The following is a 17644-nucleotide window of genomic DNA, read 5'->3' on the forward strand; positions in this document are numbered from 1 at the left end:
GCAATATCAGTCACACGTATTATTGAATCCATCAGATCTTATACTGCTCTACATGCCAATGTGAAGGGTGGCTCATATACTTCCATACTTGGGCACTAAGCTTCTTCACCATTGTTCTGACGAGAGAGGACAAGAAGAATGATCCAGTAACTTGTGTCCATTTTGTTTTTCTCTCAGGGACCAGCAGCAGCCCAGGGACCGAGACGGAGACGACGTGCGTGAAACAGGAGCCCGGTGAGGGGAATGCAAGGCCCTTCAACTACGATGTGGTGGACGTGGCCCAGGGCTTCCTGACGCGCGTGGCCTACAAGAAGAAGGTCAAGGCCTCCAAGCTGGACGGTCTGCTGGAGCGCCGCGTCAAGCAGCACGCCCTGGAGGAGAAGCAAAGGGTTCAGGTCTCCCTGGCCAAGCCTACCCCAGTAAAGACCATTCCGGTCCTGCCACAGACCCCACTCCAGGCCCAGAGCCCCACAGTGAAATTGGAGTTCAGCACCCCTTCGGTGCCACCTGCGCTTGCTCCATTGTCAGTCAAAGGGGAGGTGCAGGAGGACCCTTCAAAGACCGCTGAGGGGGTCCCTCAGCCAGCCCCAGCGACCCCACCCAAAGAGCCTGCAGCTGAAGCATCCCCACGAACACAAAACCAAATGACCCCCCGGAAACAGGAGGGAGACCTCTCTGAGAGGACTATAGGGCCCACAGGGGCTGGTTCAGGGCAGGAGGGCCTTCTAAGGCCCAGCAGCACAGCGGAACCAATGGAAACTTCAGGTGGGATCTACTACACTGGCAGACCATCAGAGTCTACCAGTGCCAAGCCCGCTTCCACCGAGGGTGCAGGACCTGAAGTGGCCATTTTTAAATCCCACTCCACAACGATACCTCCAAGCACTATAACCCAGGAGAGCAGCCATAGTGCAGCTACCGTTCCTAAACCCCCCCAGCAAAGCACAGAGAAGAACGGGAAGGGGCCTGAGGAGAGGCAGGACAACGGACAGAGCAGCACCGAGGCCATCGCCACTGGGTCCCAGCCCTCCTCTCTACCTCAGATCAATGGAAATGACAGTGTGGAGGCTAAAGCCTTGACCAACTCTTTACCAACTCCAAACGAGGCCTCCAATGCTCTCATTAACAGCTCTGAGGTCAAAGTGAACAGCCTAGGCAAGGCGGAGGGAGAGGGTCAAGTAGTCTCGCCCCTAAAGCCCCTGCTCAACGGCAATGTGGCCCCTGTAGCCGAGAGGACTGGGCCGGACAGCACGGAACCAAGGCCAGCTCCAAGGGTAGAGTTGGAGAGCAAGGTCATAGTGTCGGAGCAGGACTACCAGCCCCAGGTGAAGGTGGCCAGGTTGGAAAACAACGTGGAGGTGCTCGGGTCTACGAGCACCCAGCAGCTCAACAACACCCAGCCCATGGAAGTTAAGCCCGATGCTACCACGCCCAACAAAATGGCCCCCTCGTCGGTGCGCTCTGCGGAGGAGAGCAGCAACAGTGGGGTGGGATCCCTCTGTAACACCACACTCACCCAGGTAACCACCACAACAACCACCACCACCACGGTATTCTCAGAGTCTCGTCTAACGGCGGGGGTCTCAAGCTCTTCGGGGACGACGGCCGCGCCCATTGTCTCAACCACCGAGAGCAGTGCGGTGTCCACGCTCACCACCATGACCAAAACCACCGTGACCAAAATGCGCTCACCCACGCCCGACAGCCAATCAGACGAGAGCCAGAGCGAAACGGTGACCGAGTACAAGACCGCACTCCTTGCCACCCGCAAGGAGTCCTCTCGTTCAACCTCCTCTGTTTCGGGGGGCATTACCTCGTCGACCTCCACCAAGGGCCGCGTTCGCCTCCTCAAGTTCTCGCGCACCAAGAAGACGCGCTCAGGAACCGCCTTGCCATCCTATCGCAAGTTTGTTACTAAGAGCCAGCGTAAGAGCATCTTTGTCCTGCCCAACAACGACCTGAAGAAGCTGGCACGGCGGGGTGGCATCCGTGAGGTGTCCATCTTCAGCTACAACGCCAAGCCGGCCCAGGACATCTGGCCCTACCCCTCACCCAGGCCCACCTATGGCATCACATGGAGGTGAGAACACAGTTTTTAAGATTTCTCATTGGCGCCCCTGTTTTCAACAGGCTAGCGCCTTAGCTAGCTGCATTATTTGATATGATTAGGGCCCTGAGTTTTTCCAGACTACCCGGCTAGAGAAAATTCAGGGCTTTAAATATATGGGTTTTCTAATGCTCCATCTGATTTCTGATTAGCGTTAGTTTCAGCCTTGCACTCCATCAACTCTGAGCTATGATACAGTCACCTCACCACAATAACTGGAACCTCTCAAGGCGAACGATATTCACGTCTTGTCTTGTTGATTTGTTGGTTATGTCTTCTGTTTGCCGTTAGTGGGTTTGGCCCCTGTGACTGTTGTGGCTCTCAGAGAGACCTCAGGCTATTTTGACCACCGCCTTTTACCTCCTTTTTACTGCTAGACGTGAATCATATTGGCGGTCTGCAAGTGTCAGGATATTCGCGTTGCGCATTAACCGCTCCGAGGATGTTTTCCCTGCCTGTGGTTAAGTCAGTCACACTGGGAAAGGGGGAATGGCTTTCTCTGAATGTATCCCAAATGGCACCCTATTCCCTACATAGGGCCCTGGTCAAAAGTAGTGCACTATGGTATAGTAGTGCACTCTATTGGGATTTGAGTGCCATTTGGGACAGACACCTAGACTGTCCCCTTTTTAAATGGCCAATAGAGCCATTTAAAGCTGTGGAAGCATACCAAAGAGTCAGGTTCATAGCCAACCTCGGAAACAAGGAAGTAACACGGTCATTTTACCAGGCTGCCAGGGTTGACTTATAAACTTTATGAACTCTCTGTGTTTGTGTGTGTGTGTGCGTGTGTGTGTGTGTGCAGTCTCTTTTCCATTGGTAACCCCAGACACTTGTGTGTGTGTTCACGCGCTTGTGCTCCTGTGTGTGTGTGTGTGTGTGTGGTAACCTATTTGTCTGTCTCTGTAGGTACCGTCTCCAGACAGTGAGGTCCCTTGCAGGGGTCAGTCTGATGCTGAGGCTACTGTGGGCCTGTCTGAGGTGGGATGACATGGCCGTCAAGCCCTCCGCCGCTGTAGGCACCACGCGCACAGGTAGACCATCCTTTCTCTTCAAGTATCTCTTCACCAACACACCCATATACACTGTAGGGGAAGTGTACCAGTTTGATTTAGTCATTACGTGCTGAGAATATGGAACCAAATACTAAACGTTTTACCACACATATGAGTGCATTTGTACAAATAGTTATGACATAGTGTTTGAATTTCTAAACTGTAAAACGGATACAGTACCTTCAGAAAGTATTTACGCCTCTTGACTTTTTCCACCTTTTGTTGTTACACAGCCTGAATTTAAAATGGATTCAATGTAGATGTTTGTGTCACTGGCCTACACACAATACCCCATAATGTCAAAGTGAAATTGTGTTTTTCAACATTTTTACAAATTAAACAAAAAAATTGTTGAAATGTCTTGAGTTCACCCTCTTTGTTATTGTAAGCCTAAATAAGTTCAGGAGTAAAAATGTGTTGCCCATTTGTTTGTAGCTCGAACGGTTCGGTTGCTACCAAACAAATCACACTACGGTACCGATTTCAGACGAGTCTTCTGACACTTGTGGGGGTTGTAGAGCAAAACGGGGTCTCCCCTTTCCATAGAGCGGTCATAATAGTTTTGTAGGCCAAACCTTTCGGACGCTACAGACATTTACGTAAGAAGAATGATTTTCTGGATGTCTCATGGTCTGACAAACACTGCTCTAGTTCGGCCACCTTTCACCTCCGATGTGGAAGTGAGACACTGGCAGAAAAAAAAGCAGACATTGAATATCCCTTTGAGCATGGTGAAGTTATTAATTACACTTTGGATGGTATATCAAGACACCCAGTCACTACAAAGATACAGGCGTCCTTCCTAACTCAGTTGCCGGAGAGGAAGGAAACTGCTCAGGGATTTCACCATAAAGCCAATAGTGATTTTAAAACAGTTGAAGAATTTAATGGTTGTGATAGGATATAACTGAGGATGGATCAACAACATTGTAGTTACTCCACAATACTAACCTGTACAGAATAAAACATATTCCAAAGCATGCATCCTGTTTGGTAACTAGGCACTAAAGTAAAACTGCAAAAAATGAGGCAAAGTAAGGAACTTTGTGTTAATGTTAAGTTTGGGGCAAATACAATACATTACATAGTACATGCATCATGTTATAGGTATGCTTGTAATCATTAAGGACTGGGGAGTTTTTCATTATAAAAAAAATAAACGCAATGAGGCTAAGCACAGGCAAAATCAAAGAGGAAAACCTGATTTTCTGCTTTCCACCAGACACTGGGGGATGAAATCACCTTTCAGCAGGGCAATAACCTAAAACACAAGGCCAAATCTACACTGGAGGTGGCTTACCAAGAAGATGGTGAATATTCCTGAGTGGCCGAGTTTGAGTTTTGACCTAAATCTGCTTAAAAATCTATGGCAAGACCTGAAACGTGTTGTTTAGCAATGATCAACAACCAATTTGACAGAGCTTGAAGAATTTTGAAAATAATAATGGCCAAATGTTGCACAATCCAGGTGTGGAAGCTCTTAGAGACTTACCCAGAAACACTCACAGATGTAATCGCTGCCAATGGTGCTTCTACAAGGTATTGACTCAAGGGTGTGAATATATATTTTCCATTTGAATTCAGAATTTGAATTTGAATTCAGGCTGTAACACGACAAAATGTAGAATAAGTGCAGAGGCATGAATACTTTCTGAAGGCACTGTATGTATGAAAATACCCTCAAATTAAAGGTGACATTATGTGCTGTTGGCTCGTATTTTTACCTCAAATCCAAAATCCCGGAGTATAGAGCCAAATTAAAGGTTTTAGTTTTACTGTTCAAATAAATACGTAGGGGAGTGTATATACTAAAATATCCACTATGAAGCCTATTTCCTCTGCTACTCTTTTTTTACTCAAATGGCTTTTCCCATGGAATGTCATTCCTGTGTACTGTATTGAATGGCAGCATATTAAGTCATTACTGTGTCATGTCTTGGGAGTTGTTCTCTGCATCTTCCTCCTCCTTCATCCTACACCAACCCAGCCCTATCCCCACTCATTGCCACAGAAACCTCCGAGACGGAGATCACCACCACAGAGATTATCAAGCGCCGCGAGGTGGGGCCCTACGGCATCCGTTCGGAATACTGCATCCGCAAGATTATCTGCCCCCTCGGGGCTCCCGAGACCCCGAAAGGTGAGGGAGCAGCAGCCGGCTAGATTAAAACTCCACATGGAATGTAAAAGAGAGGATGATGGTGATTGTGTTATTTTTTTGTCAAGGCGGTTCATTTAATGCCATTGTTGACTCAGTCTCTTTCTCTCTTATTCTTCTCACTCCTTCCCCCTCTACTTTTGTTTTCTTGCTCTACCCTTACCCACCCCCCTCTCTCTCTTGCATCCATTCCACACACACACATACAGAGACCCACACGCCACAGAGGAAAGGCCTGCGCTCCAGCAACCTGCGGCCCAAGAAGCCAGAGCCCAAAAAGGAAACTGGGCCGGTGGTGATTGAGTCCTGGGTTGCCGAGGAGGAATTGGACCTCTGGGAGATCAGGGCCTTCTCCGAGAGGTCAGAGGGCAAAGGGCACGAGTTCTAGGGGGCATAGTAACTGCATACTCCATGCTATTGGATTGAACTGTCAATAGTTTCTGTTATGAACCCACTTCGACTATCTTAGACTCATTTTTTTTTTTACAATTCCCTAAATTTGCTTTACTATACTTTTTGTATAGCTATTTGCATTCATTTGGGGGGGGAAATAGTTATGTTCTAACTCTTTCTCTGGTTTGTGTATGATGCATCTCTTTTTGTCTTCAAAGGGTTGAGAAAGAGAAAGCCCAGGCGGTGGAACAGGCCAAGGTGAGTAGGACCACCAGCCGTGTGAAAAATAGGGATGTTTTGTTGTGTTTCCGGATTATTTCACGGTTTCTCTTGTTCTAGAAGCGTCTGGACCAGAAAACTGGCGCTGGCTCTACCATCGTCACCACCCCGGGGAGCCCAGCCACCCCCGCTTCCACCCCCAAGGTAGTGACCCTGTCGGGCCAGGCCACCCCCGGAACCAAAGTGGTACTGGCCACCAAGATGGGCACCCCCGTCACCTTCCAACAGAACAAGAACTTCCAGCAGTCGTTTGCTTCCTGGGTCAAGCAGGGGCAGCCCAGTGGAGGTATGTCATAGGTCCTTTTCTTTGTTCACAAGCCAGTAGATTGGTAAAGAGAATAACCTCATTGAATCTCAATAAAATGTGTCCTGATTTAATTTATACTCATGTGATGTTATTTTTTACTCAGTAGGGAATCCTTGCAAATAGAAAGTAGTAGTGGTTGGTGTATGAATCAACCCCTAACAAACTAAATGTCATGTTTGAGTCACCGCTAGCAGCTGTGCTTGTTTAGCAGCGGTTGTTGTTAGACTCTCGAGCGGAGCCTCATTTGCATATTTCCCTGTAGCCTCGCCGGACACGGTGGCCACGTCGGCCGGACAGACTTTCCAGATCACGGGCACGTCCATGGGGGGCAAGGTGCTCACCGCCAAGCTGCCGCTGCCCGCCAACAGCAAGATTGTCACTGTCAACGTGCCAAACACTCAAGGAGGTACAGTAACTCCCCTGTGCCCACACCTGAGACACAGCGAGCGAGAGGTTTCGCTTGAAAAATATATATTTTGACTTCAATGGGAGAACCTGGTAAAATAAGGTTAAATTAAACAAGAGAGAGGTCCCTGTTTTAATGCTGTTCAAATGCATCCTTCATTCCTCCCTTTTTCCATGATGACAAGGATGGATGACTGAAAGCAAAATGTTTCTCTACCAACCGCCGTCTTCTCCGACCACTAACCTAACTTACCGCTATTGACAGCACTGTCTCACACAACTGATGTGGCACAACACTGTGGTAAGTTCTGTCCTCTTGACCAGGCCAGTGGTGCGGTGCCCACTCGATGCCAACCCCATTGTGGTGCCCCGCCACCCGCCAACCCGTGAGTCAGTGGCTCAGTCTGGAGTAGCACATGCACATCACGTCTAGTTGTGCCCTGTCGGCATGGTAATGGAATAGACCGTTGTTATTTTAGGTGGGACAGAACGGTAGACTGTGTAGTCTAAGAACTTAGCCAGACCGTCTTTGGAAGTAGCACTCTAGCTAATTTAGAAGTCAATATTGACCCATCGGATGAGGTGATGGTTCATATTTTTAGAACCACTGTCCCGTTTGATTTCACCTTTAATAGTGGGTTGATGACGAGTGTACAACACTGTTTAAAGACGCAAACCTTCATTTGTTTATTCAGCCAAATGGCAATTCATTGAAATTCCAATTGGATATCTGTAAGTATTAGATGCTTCACGATGACTGACCTGGACTAATACTTGGTTGTTAGTGTGTGAGTGATTGTAGGTGAGGTAGTTTGCTAGTGTCGATAAAGGTCAGATACCGAAGATAAGCTCGTAGACTTATCTGTGCCGAAACGTTGTCTTACTTCAATAAGGCTTAGCTTTTTCACCATTATTACTAAAACGTATACAATGCAAAAACATGACCTTGTCCTGAACCCGTTTGTGCCTCCCATATTTCACTAAATCTTTCCTGTTTCCAATTATCTATATAAAAGGGTGGTCAGGCTCATGGCTACACTGCTTGAAAATATATATATACACATACACACACATGCTCTCTCTCATTCACACACACACAACACATCCATGTTTCAAGCGGGTAGGCTAAATTACTCGGCAAACAAACAGCGCTCCTGTCTAGTGACACCCGTGTTTCATCCTGTCGACCAGGGAGGGAGAGAGAGAGCTGGTATTAAGGGGCAGTAGTATATTTTTCCAGCGTGACTGTTTCAATGCCTGTTTGTTTTGGAGCGTGCTAAGGAAGCGGAGCAGGAAAACAAGTTTACCTTGAGGTCTGGTTCGTCAGACAGGTAACCCGCTATAGCGAGGTGGAGGATGGAAGGATTTCCACCCCCCTCCTCCTTTCTGTGTCGCTTACTCGCTAGCTCACCGACTCTCCAAACCGCTACACTTATGAAGTGGGCGTTTGATGTCGGTGCCAGAACTGAAACTCCCCAGTCTTCTACTGTAGCTGATTTAACCTCCGCTATTTGAAGAGGGAAACCATTGATGTATAGCTTTACCTGATCGGTTTTGTGGTCAGATAAAAGGCACACAAAAAAACACAGAGAGAGGAGATGGTGAGGAGAGAGAAAAAAAGACGACAATTTAACGTCTTTTGAGGAAACGCGTTTTCATTTGGGTTGCCGTCCTGTGTCCACGCGAGTAAAAAAAAATATTGAAGCGCAACCAAAGTAACAAATATGAAACACTCGCTTTGTCGGAGGAAAAAAAAAAAAAAATGAATTCAAGGAAAAAAACATACATAATTTATGAGCAGGTCATACGTGATGGATTCAAACCAACATACCCCGTTTGAAGATAGTTTTGATGTTGTTTACTTGCTGGGTTAATATTTACTGTGGTCAAGATCAGAGAGGGTTGCGACTTGAAAGGAACAAAATCCACAAGTAATTTATTGAGTGACATATTGATACATCATGAACCGTGCAGAATGGATAGTTTGTTTCTATACCTGATGAAGTGAAACTGGTAGCCTTGAGGGGACATTTCAGCTTTCTTCATTGCCAAAAGACAAAAGTGAATAACTAGATTAGGGATAGCGTTTTTAACAGATGTTGGTGAATTTTGAGTGGATTCATTTCTGTCTTTAAATGTGACGCATTTGATCATCAAAAGTCAGAATAACACACAAGTATAGTATTCTGAATATTGATTTTCTCCCTAATGCTAATGTTATGGTGATATAAATCAAATCACTTTTATTTGTCACTTGCTTCATAAACAACAGGTGTAAACTGACAGTGAAATGCTTACTTACAGGTCCTTTGTCAACGATGCAGAGTATTAGATAAATACCAATCCTGTATGTTCACAGTAATAATGTCCTCTCCTCTCCCCAGGTATCATTCAGAAGCAGGTGCTGGGCATCATTCCCTCAAGCCAAGCTGGCGGCGCCCAGACCTTCGCCTCGTTCCAGCCTCGCACCACAACCATCAACATCAGGCCAGGCATGCCTGGCTCACCACAGCAGGTTACACCCCGTAGACCATCTTTCCCCATCTGTCAGTCAATCAATCACATCTATTTATAAAACCCTATTTACACCATCAGTTGTCACAAAGGGCTTTACGGTAACCCCACCTAGATCTTCAAATTCACCCTTCCTTACCGACATCCACCCTGCCCCCTTGTCACTTCTTCTCCCCACAGCCCTCTAAAACAGGTCATTAGCAGTAACACTTGATCGACACGTTATTGAAAGAATTCCCCATGAACTATTAACAGCAACCCTTCACTGGAGTCAGTGTCGTCCCTGTGGTATAAGGGGAAGTCCCAGTGTTTCTGATCTTGGCTGTGTTTCTAGGTGCTCACCGCTGGAGGCCAGATCCGTCCGGGGATGACCGTGATCCGCACCCCCATCCATCAGACAGGCGCCATGGGTAAAACCATCCTCCGGACCCCCCTCATGGTGCAGCAAGGTAGGCTGTTTCTATTTATCCACTCAATTTTAGCTTGATAGGCCAGTTAGAATAGTCTCTTTCACTAACTTGTGTTCATGCAAGTTCTGACTCTGTCTGTCTGCCTTTCGGTCTGTTTATGTGTCTGGACTTGTGTGTGTGTCCACTTACGTGTGTGTGTGTGTGTTTTCCTCCTCCAGGTCAGGCGGGCCAGCAGGTGGTGACCCAGATCATCCGTGGGCAGGCCGTGTCCACGGCCATCTCAGGTGCCAGCCCCGTCACCACCATGGCCGGGCAGAGGATGGGCAGCACCCCCAAAACCCTGGGCCAGCCCAACACGGCCCAGACGCCGCAGCAGCGGGTACAACAGGGCCAGGGCCAGGTCAAACTCACCCTGGCACAACTCACCCAGCTCACCCAGGTAACATCAGCTACCCCATAATAACCCTGATGTCAGGCAACAGTGGGACAATAGGTTTCTGCTCTGCCCACCTAGTGTATTGTAAATCTGCACTTTTCAAAACGAGTATGTTTTGATTTTAGTCCTATTCAACGGGAAATATCGGAATAACTCATTTTCATGTCCCTGTTAGTATATCTATATGTGCTAGTTTCAACATGGTCTGTTTGTTTTTTTAAAGAGTAGTGCTCCCTTGCCTGGTCATAGATCAGTTTGCCTAGCCAACTCCTATGGTCGTTGCTATATATTGCATGACAAACCGATCTGGGACCAGGCTGCCGTTGCACCGGTACATTACCTCCAAAAAGCATCACCCCTCCCTCATCTCCCTGTCTCCCACCTCCCCCCCATCAGAAGCAGCAGAGCCAGGCAGTAGAGCGGCCAGGCGGCGGGGCCCAGGGCCTGACGGTGATGATCCAGGGCCAAGGCCAGGCCACGGGCCAGCTGCAGGTCATCCCTCAGGGGGTCACGGTCATCCCCGGGCCCGGTCAGCAGCTCATGCAGGCGGCCATGCCCAACGGCCAGGTTCAACGCTTCCTCTTCACCCCAATGGCCCCTGCCGCTACCCCAACCTCCACAGGTAGTCAAAGGAGCTGATAATCGTGTGTGTTATTGACACGGATACGGACACACAGTCTCCATCATCCACTGCAGGGCTGTGTTCAGTAGACACAAAAGGGGGAAATGTTTTCGAACAAACAGTGAGAGGTTACGGTCATACGTCAAAAGTGTTTTATCCTGTTTAGTGCCCACTGAACAGGACCCAGTACCCACATTTTATGTAGCCTACCAGCAGCCACACATACACTCGCAGATCATTGTTTTACCATTCAAATATTCACCTGTATAAAATATTCATAGCCTGTGTGTCTTCTAAAGGTCTGCCCATCCCCTTTCTCTCCTCTAAAATATTCATAGCCTGTGTGTCTTCTAAAGGTCTGCCTTTCTCTCCTCTTCTCCCTTCAGCCCCCACCGCCCCGGGCCAGACCACCAAGGCCCCTGCCCAGCCCGCCCAGCAGGCTGCAGCTCCCATCCAGGCCGGCGCCGCCCTGGCCACCAGCACCCCCCCATCCACCACCCCCCAGAGCCAACTCCCCTCCCAGACCCAGGCCCACATGCCCATCCAATCCCCCACCCCCCTCCAGGTCAAGTCCCTCAAACACCCCCCCGGCACCCCCACGGGCCGGCCCCAGCAGACCCTTCAGCTTCAGGGATCACCCCACCAGCTCATCACTGTCCCGGGCCTCCAGCAACAGGTCCAGGTCCTGGCTCAGCTCCAGGCCCAACAGGGGACCTCCGGAGGCTCTCTCCCCCAGCAGATCAAGCTCCAGCTTCCCATCCAGATCCAGCAACCCGGGGTCGGTGGAGCCCAGCCTGGAGGTTCGATCCAGAACGTGGTGGCCATCCAGACGGCCAGCGTGCAGGAGCAYCTCCAGAGGATCCAGCAGCTGAGGGAGCAGCAYCAGCAGAAGAAGAGGCTGGCGGCCGAGGCCAAGCGGGAGCAGGCGCTGGTGGCAGCCAGCCAGAGCCACATCATCCAGAAACAGGTGGTCAATATCAGAAATGTGTACTTACGTGTGTGTGCGCGTATGTCTGTGTTTGGATGATGGGGAGGTGTGTGTGTAGCCAGCCAGCCAGACACAGGTGGTGTAACACTATAGTAGGCCCTGTCTCTCTCTGACATCAGCACATAAACAGTCCTCTCAAACAGCCTGCTCCCACGACTGGTTTATTTTCCAAGCTTGTCCACCGCCACCGTCTTTGTCTGTTTTAAATGCTACCTGTGTGTGTGTGTGTGTGTGTGTGTGTGTGTGTGTGTGTGTGTGTGTGTGTGTGTGTGTGTGTGTGTGTGTGTGTGGTGTGTGTGGTGTGTGTGTGTGTGTGGTGTGGTGGTGTGTGTGGTGTGTGGCTTGCGTGTGCACTAGTCTAGTGCATACACACTATGGTACCTCTGAATGGCACCCTATTCCCTATATAGTGCACTACATTTAACCAGAACCCTATGGAACATGGTCAAAAGTAGTGCACTACAGAGGGAATCAGGTTGCCATTTGGGACGGAACCGTGTGAGTTGACCTCGGTCTCCTCTGTGACAGGTGGTGATGAAGCAGAACGCGGTGATCGAGCACCTCAAGCAGAAGAAGCCCATGTCCCGCGCGAGAGAAGAGAAGAACCAGAGGTGAGGGACTAGGAGCTAGCGCTGTTGCCATAACGATCAGACCTTGTGTTGACCCGCCGTGTTGTGGAGGTGTCATCCTCCCCTCCCTGTGGAGAAAGCCAGGGGTTATATTTAACGTGTCTGGGTCATGGGAAAGGTTACCACAGACAGACCATGTGTTGTGTCCTCCTCACTGGGTTAAACCAGACCTACAGTCCTGGAGCAGGGCAAGTCCGGGCACTGTGGCTGTGTGTGTCCCAAATGGCATCCTGTTCCCTATGTAGTGCACCACTTTTGACCAGAGCTCCCCAGTGTCTGGGAACCATGGTTGACCTTGACCTCCACAGCTGTGTGTGTTGTGTGTGTGTGTGTGTGTGTGTGGTGTGTGTTGTGTGTGTGTGTGTGTGTGTGTGTGTGTGTGTGTGTTGTGTGTGTGTGTGTGGTGTGTGTTGTGTGTGTGTGTGTGTGTGGTTGTGTGTGTTGTGTGTGAAAGAGAAAGAGAAAAAGCGCGAGAAGCAGTGGCTTCCTATTGCAAGTCTATCTTTCCATCGCTCTCCGGCCCCACCTCTAAATAAACCACGGGGAACAAAAACACTCTTGACATCTGTCACATGTGACCTTGTGCATGGCTACCGATTGGCTTACAGTGTTTTGTTTCGTAGTGTGAGGTAACGGGTGAGGAAGGGTTTATGATGTATGGAAACATTATACATTACAATTTCCTTCAAGTCAATTTATATTTGATAATTTGAATAACCCCCCCCCCCCCAAAAAAAAAAATATATTCACTCAATGTCCTTAAAAATTCCTTCACTGGACTATGGATGAAAATGAGCTTCATAGCTAACTCTCCTGTTACATTGATGGGAACACTGAAATGAAGACTGTACATTGTCCCTGTCACCTAAATACAAAATGTTTTAAAATCCCATCCATCCCTCCCCTCGGGATAATTGGGTTCCTGTTGGTATTCATCTTTATAAAAGTCTATAAGCATGTATGAGCCTTTATAATATCTCATATAACAAGTATTATAATATGTTATGTCTATCCCCCTCCCCCCAGGATGTTGTGTGGCTGGCAGTATAATGCTAAACTTGTTATAAGCGTATAGGAGCCTTTATAATGTCTTATAAGGCCTATAACATGTTGTCTCTCTCCCCTTCCACCCAGGATGATTGTGTGCAACCAGGTGATGAAGTTCATCCTGGACAAGATCGACAAGGACGAGAAGCAGGCGGTCAAGAAGAGGAAGAAGGAGGAAGCAGGCGAGCAGAAGAGGACCAAGGCCAACGCCACCAAGCTGTCGTCGCTGCTCTGCCGGCACAAGGAGACACTCAAGGCCGAGATCCTCAAGAAGAGAGCCCTGCTGGACAAGGAGCTGCAGCTGGAGACGCAGGTCAGACACACACACACACACACACGGCATTCTCCCATGAAGATACTGTACTCACGATGGACACATGGTAGCAGAGCTGCGCACAGATGTCCAACTCACTCACACACACACACACACACACACACACACACTTTTTGATCTTACTCTCTACCCTTATCTCCTTCCACAGGATGAGCTGAGGAGGGACCTCGCCAAGCTGCGACGGGACAAGGAAAGGGCCCAGGCCGCCGCCCACCAGGCGGCCGCCGCCGCACACACGCATCACGCCCTCACACACACCTCCCAACTCAACCCGGCGGCCTTCGTCCACAAGCGGAAGCGGGAGGAGGAGAGGGACGCGGCGTCGACAACTAACACCAAGAAGAAGAAGATGATCACCACCACTACCTCAGACAGCAAGAAGGAGATCAAGCTCTACTGTGTCTGCAAAACGCCCTACGACGAGTCCAAGTAAGAGACCAGCTGTGTTTTAAATGGCACCCTATTCCCTAACCAGGGCCTTGGTGAAAAGCAGTACACTATACAGGAATTAGGGTGTCCATTGGGTTGTAGTCAAAAGTAGTGCACTAGGGAATATGGTGCCATTTGGGACCCAACGTTTATGTACCTCAAACATGACCCTTGTCTAAAGCCCTTCTGAGGAGCCTCAATATAGTTCAAACACGTTAAATGTATAGTAAGCTACCGCCAATGCCTCTCTGAAGAGACAGTCAAAATGTATACCATTAACCATTTACGAGGAAGCTCAAAAATGAAGATAAATTTCACCTGAAACTATTGCAGTGTGTTGGGACTTTAACAGGTGACTCTCCATTATTTATCTTCCTGAAATGCCATCAACCAGGAAGTTGAAACACTATGGCAACAATTCAATACATTCCTAACAAACGCACCTGAAACCATGGTGATTACAATGACCTCATTTGACCCGATAGTGATTTGGCATTCTTTCACGTCCTGTGTTCTCCCAGGTTCTACATTGGCTGTGACCTGTGCACCAACTGGTACCACGGCGAGTGTGTGGGCGTCACCGAGAAGGACGCCAAGAAGATGGACGACTACATCTGCAGCGAGTGCAAGCGGGCCCAGGAGGGAAAGAACGAGGAGCTCTACTGCATCTGTCGAACGCCCTACGATGAAGCACAGTAAGTGCATAGGAGTGTGTGTGTGTGTGTGTTTTTGTCTGTATGGTTCCTCAGTGGCGAAAACGTACAATATTGTCTATTAGATGGTGATATCGGTTGAGCTTTTGTTGTTTAGTTTCAGTTATACGTTGTATTGTTTCATATTTCCTTTGATGTTGAAGGTTGTTCTATGTAACAGCTTGAATTCCTTATGCCGAGACATTGGCCGTGTCCGAAATCTGTCTTGCCCACTACTGACTAAAACTACATACCGTGTGCTAATCGTACTACGTGCTGTTTGCAACGTACTGTTTACTAAAAACAACCTTCCAAGCAAAACATATCAGCATTCCAGGCTCATCCATACTGAGACTGCATCATCTAATGCACAATTGCGTCGATTCCCGCCATTTGTTAATTTTGGTAGAGCACATTACCTTATACACATGGGACTCCAAAGACTATCCTCTCCTTCAATAGTGTGCAGCAAATTCTACTCGATGTAAACCTGAAATGAGTATGTCTATATCACCCTGGCTTTTAAAGCATACACATTTCCTGAAATGTTCCTTACTATAAAAATATATTAATTTCACATACCCAAAATGCCTACTATTTAGAATGCGACTAGGGTATTCAAGACACGCCAGAGTCTATGTCTTCAATCAGACTTGGAACAGAAACCAGGGTCGTGTTCATCAAGCACAATGAACGTGACCCACCCCTGCCACCCTCCTCCTCGCCCCCGCTCAGGTTCTACATCGGCTGCGACCGCTGCCAGAACTGGTACCACGGCCGTTGCGTGGGCATCCTGCAGAGCGAGGCCAACCACATCGACCAGTACGTGTGTCCGCAGTGCCAGTCCACAGAGGACGCCNACTGGTACCACGGCCGTTGCGTGGGCATCCTGCAGAGCGAGGCCAACCACATCGACCAGTACGTGTGTCCGCAGTGCCAGTCCACAGAGGACGCCATGACGGTGCTCACGCCGCTCACCGACAAGGATAACGAGGGGTTAAGGAGAATCCTGCGCTCCTTACAGGTATGTCACCCCTTCTTTCCCTCCTCCCTTCGCTCTCCTTCCCTCTCTACCTAGCGTAGCGTCGGGACGGTACAAAACAAAGCCCTCCTCTGTTCTCATCTCTTATCTGATCTGTATGCTGGTCCCCTGGGCGGCACTTGGACAACTGCCCTGGCTACAGGGGTTTTTCCACCCTCTTCCTTCTCTCCTCTCTCTTCTTCCCCTCCTCTGTGTCCGCATGGCACGGACGTAGACGGAGCACATCTGTGTTGAACCAGCTGCTTCCAATGCAATTTTCAACCTCTGTTTGTTTTCCTTCGTTTTTTTTTTTTTTTCGTTTTTCTTTTCTGCACATCTCTCAAGTGTCTCCTCTCTTTCTCCCTCTCTCTCCCTACCTCTCTCAGGCTCACAAAATGGCGTGGCCGTTCCTGGAGCCGGTGGACCCGAACGACGCCCCAGACTACTACGGAGTCATTAAGGAACCAATGGGTGAGTGGGGGGGAGAGTTCTGCTGGTTTGCATTGATTCAACATTGTAAAAAGAGGTGCTGTTGTCATAAATGGAATAGTCATCACAAGGGACTCCTAAGTTGTTACACACAAACACACCCCCAAACGCACACACACACCCCATCGCCCTGCTCGAGAGGAAAGGCCTCCAACTCAGATCAAACTGCCCATGTAAAAGGCGGACTTGCGTCAACAGGGCCTTTTTGAACTTCCACACAAACAAACCATTAATGAGCTGGCGGAAAAACCCCAGAGACTTCTACACTTGGACACTACAGTAGCCCCCTTCTACACTACAGTGCATTCGACTTGGGCCTGGAAACTCTAGTCCACCTCCCGCAAAAAAGAAACCTTTTCACCCTGCAGAAAAAAAAGCCAGGTCTAGCCACGGCGGTCCGGACGGCGTAAGTTTGGAGTTTGTAGATGAAGTCTGATGACGGAGAAGAAGGCCCTCTTTGATATGGGCAAGGGGTCGGCCTGCTGACTGGGTGGGGGGTGAGGGAAGGTTAAGAATCGGATATGTTTGTTTAAAATGGAGCCTTGGGGCGCGACACGGGAGAAAACCACTGCTGCCCTTTGGGGAATTATGAAGGACCAGGCTTGTTGCTAGCTTACCTCGCTACCTATCGTAATAATTGAGGGTCAACTTTCAACTTCTTTCAAAGGCGAATTTCATAACGGTGACAGCATGTTGCCAGAATCGACGGGTCGGCCGCTCGGTCACATCCCGTGTAATTCACTTTGGAAGGGCCGAGGCAGAGATTGAGGCTTGAACCTGGCGTTGAGCTGGGATTTCTGACAGTCAAGTTGATGTACAAGTGATGTATTGCGCTTTCAGACGCATACTTGAATATCTATCAAACATTCACACCACAAAAACTGCAATTACTTTTGAAGCAACTATGCGAGATGCTGGAGAAGAGTCGACTTGATGAGTCCGAGGTGATTCATGTTCTGTTCTTCCTCCCTTCTAGATCTTTCTACGATGGAGGAGCGGTTGCAGAAGCGCTACTACATCAAGCTGACGGAGTTCGTGGCGGACATGACCAAAGTCTTCGACAACTGCCGTTACTACAACCCCAGCGACTCGCCGTTCTACCAGAGCGCCGAGGTCCTCGAGAACTTCTTCGTCCAGAAGCTCAAAGGGTTCAAAGCCAGCAGGTAAGACCTCGTCAGTCAACTCTGACCTTTTGAACTCTGAGCTCATCCCACCCTTTTCACTTTAGAGCTGTGTAGTAGCAATGTCCAATCCATGCTCAATGTCCTTAGCATCCCATCTCCTGTCTTTTGCACGTAGTTTTGCATCTATACCTCCTCCCCTCCGCCT

General features: G+C 48.9%; 1 protein-coding gene across 3 annotated transcripts in view; it reads left to right on the forward strand.

Moving 5' to 3' along the window:
- The window catches only part of LOC111958004 (nucleosome-remodeling factor subunit BPTF), a 53577-nt gene that overhangs the window by 32528 nt on the left and 3405 nt on the right, over positions 1-17644 (forward strand). Inside the window, exons 13-31 of one of the 3 annotated variants that reach the window (XM_070435407.1) lie at positions 178-2080; positions 3017-3141; positions 5150-5302; positions 5530-5680; positions 5932-5971; positions 6053-6278; positions 6562-6705; positions 9089-9219; positions 9553-9667; positions 9847-10067; positions 10461-10686; positions 11073-11653; positions 12203-12285; positions 13438-13663; positions 13833-14113; positions 14635-14808; positions 15541-15829; positions 16213-16297; positions 17292-17478. In XM_070435407.1, the coding sequence (XP_070291508.1) occupies positions 178-2080; positions 3017-3141; positions 5150-5302; positions 5530-5680; positions 5932-5971; positions 6053-6278; positions 6562-6705; positions 9089-9219; positions 9553-9667; positions 9847-10067; positions 10461-10686; positions 11073-11653; positions 12203-12285; positions 13438-13663; positions 13833-14113; positions 14635-14808; positions 15541-15829; positions 16213-16297; positions 17292-17478 (5341 nt within the window). The remainder of the gene's footprint in view (positions 1-177; positions 2081-3016; positions 3142-5149; positions 5303-5529; positions 5681-5931; positions 5972-6052; positions 6279-6561; positions 6706-9088; positions 9220-9552; positions 9668-9846; positions 10068-10460; positions 10687-11072; positions 11654-12202; positions 12286-13437; positions 13664-13832; positions 14114-14634; positions 14809-15540; positions 15830-16212; positions 16298-17291; positions 17479-17644) is intronic. The other 2 variants (XM_070435421.1, XM_070435450.1) reach the window with 2 other exon arrangements.

This window comes from Salvelinus sp. IW2-2015, linkage group LG1 (assembly GCF_002910315.2).
Source record: "Salvelinus sp. IW2-2015 linkage group LG1, ASM291031v2, whole genome shotgun sequence".
Classification (NCBI taxonomy): Eukaryota; Metazoa; Chordata; class Actinopteri; order Salmoniformes; family Salmonidae; genus Salvelinus; species Salvelinus sp. IW2-2015.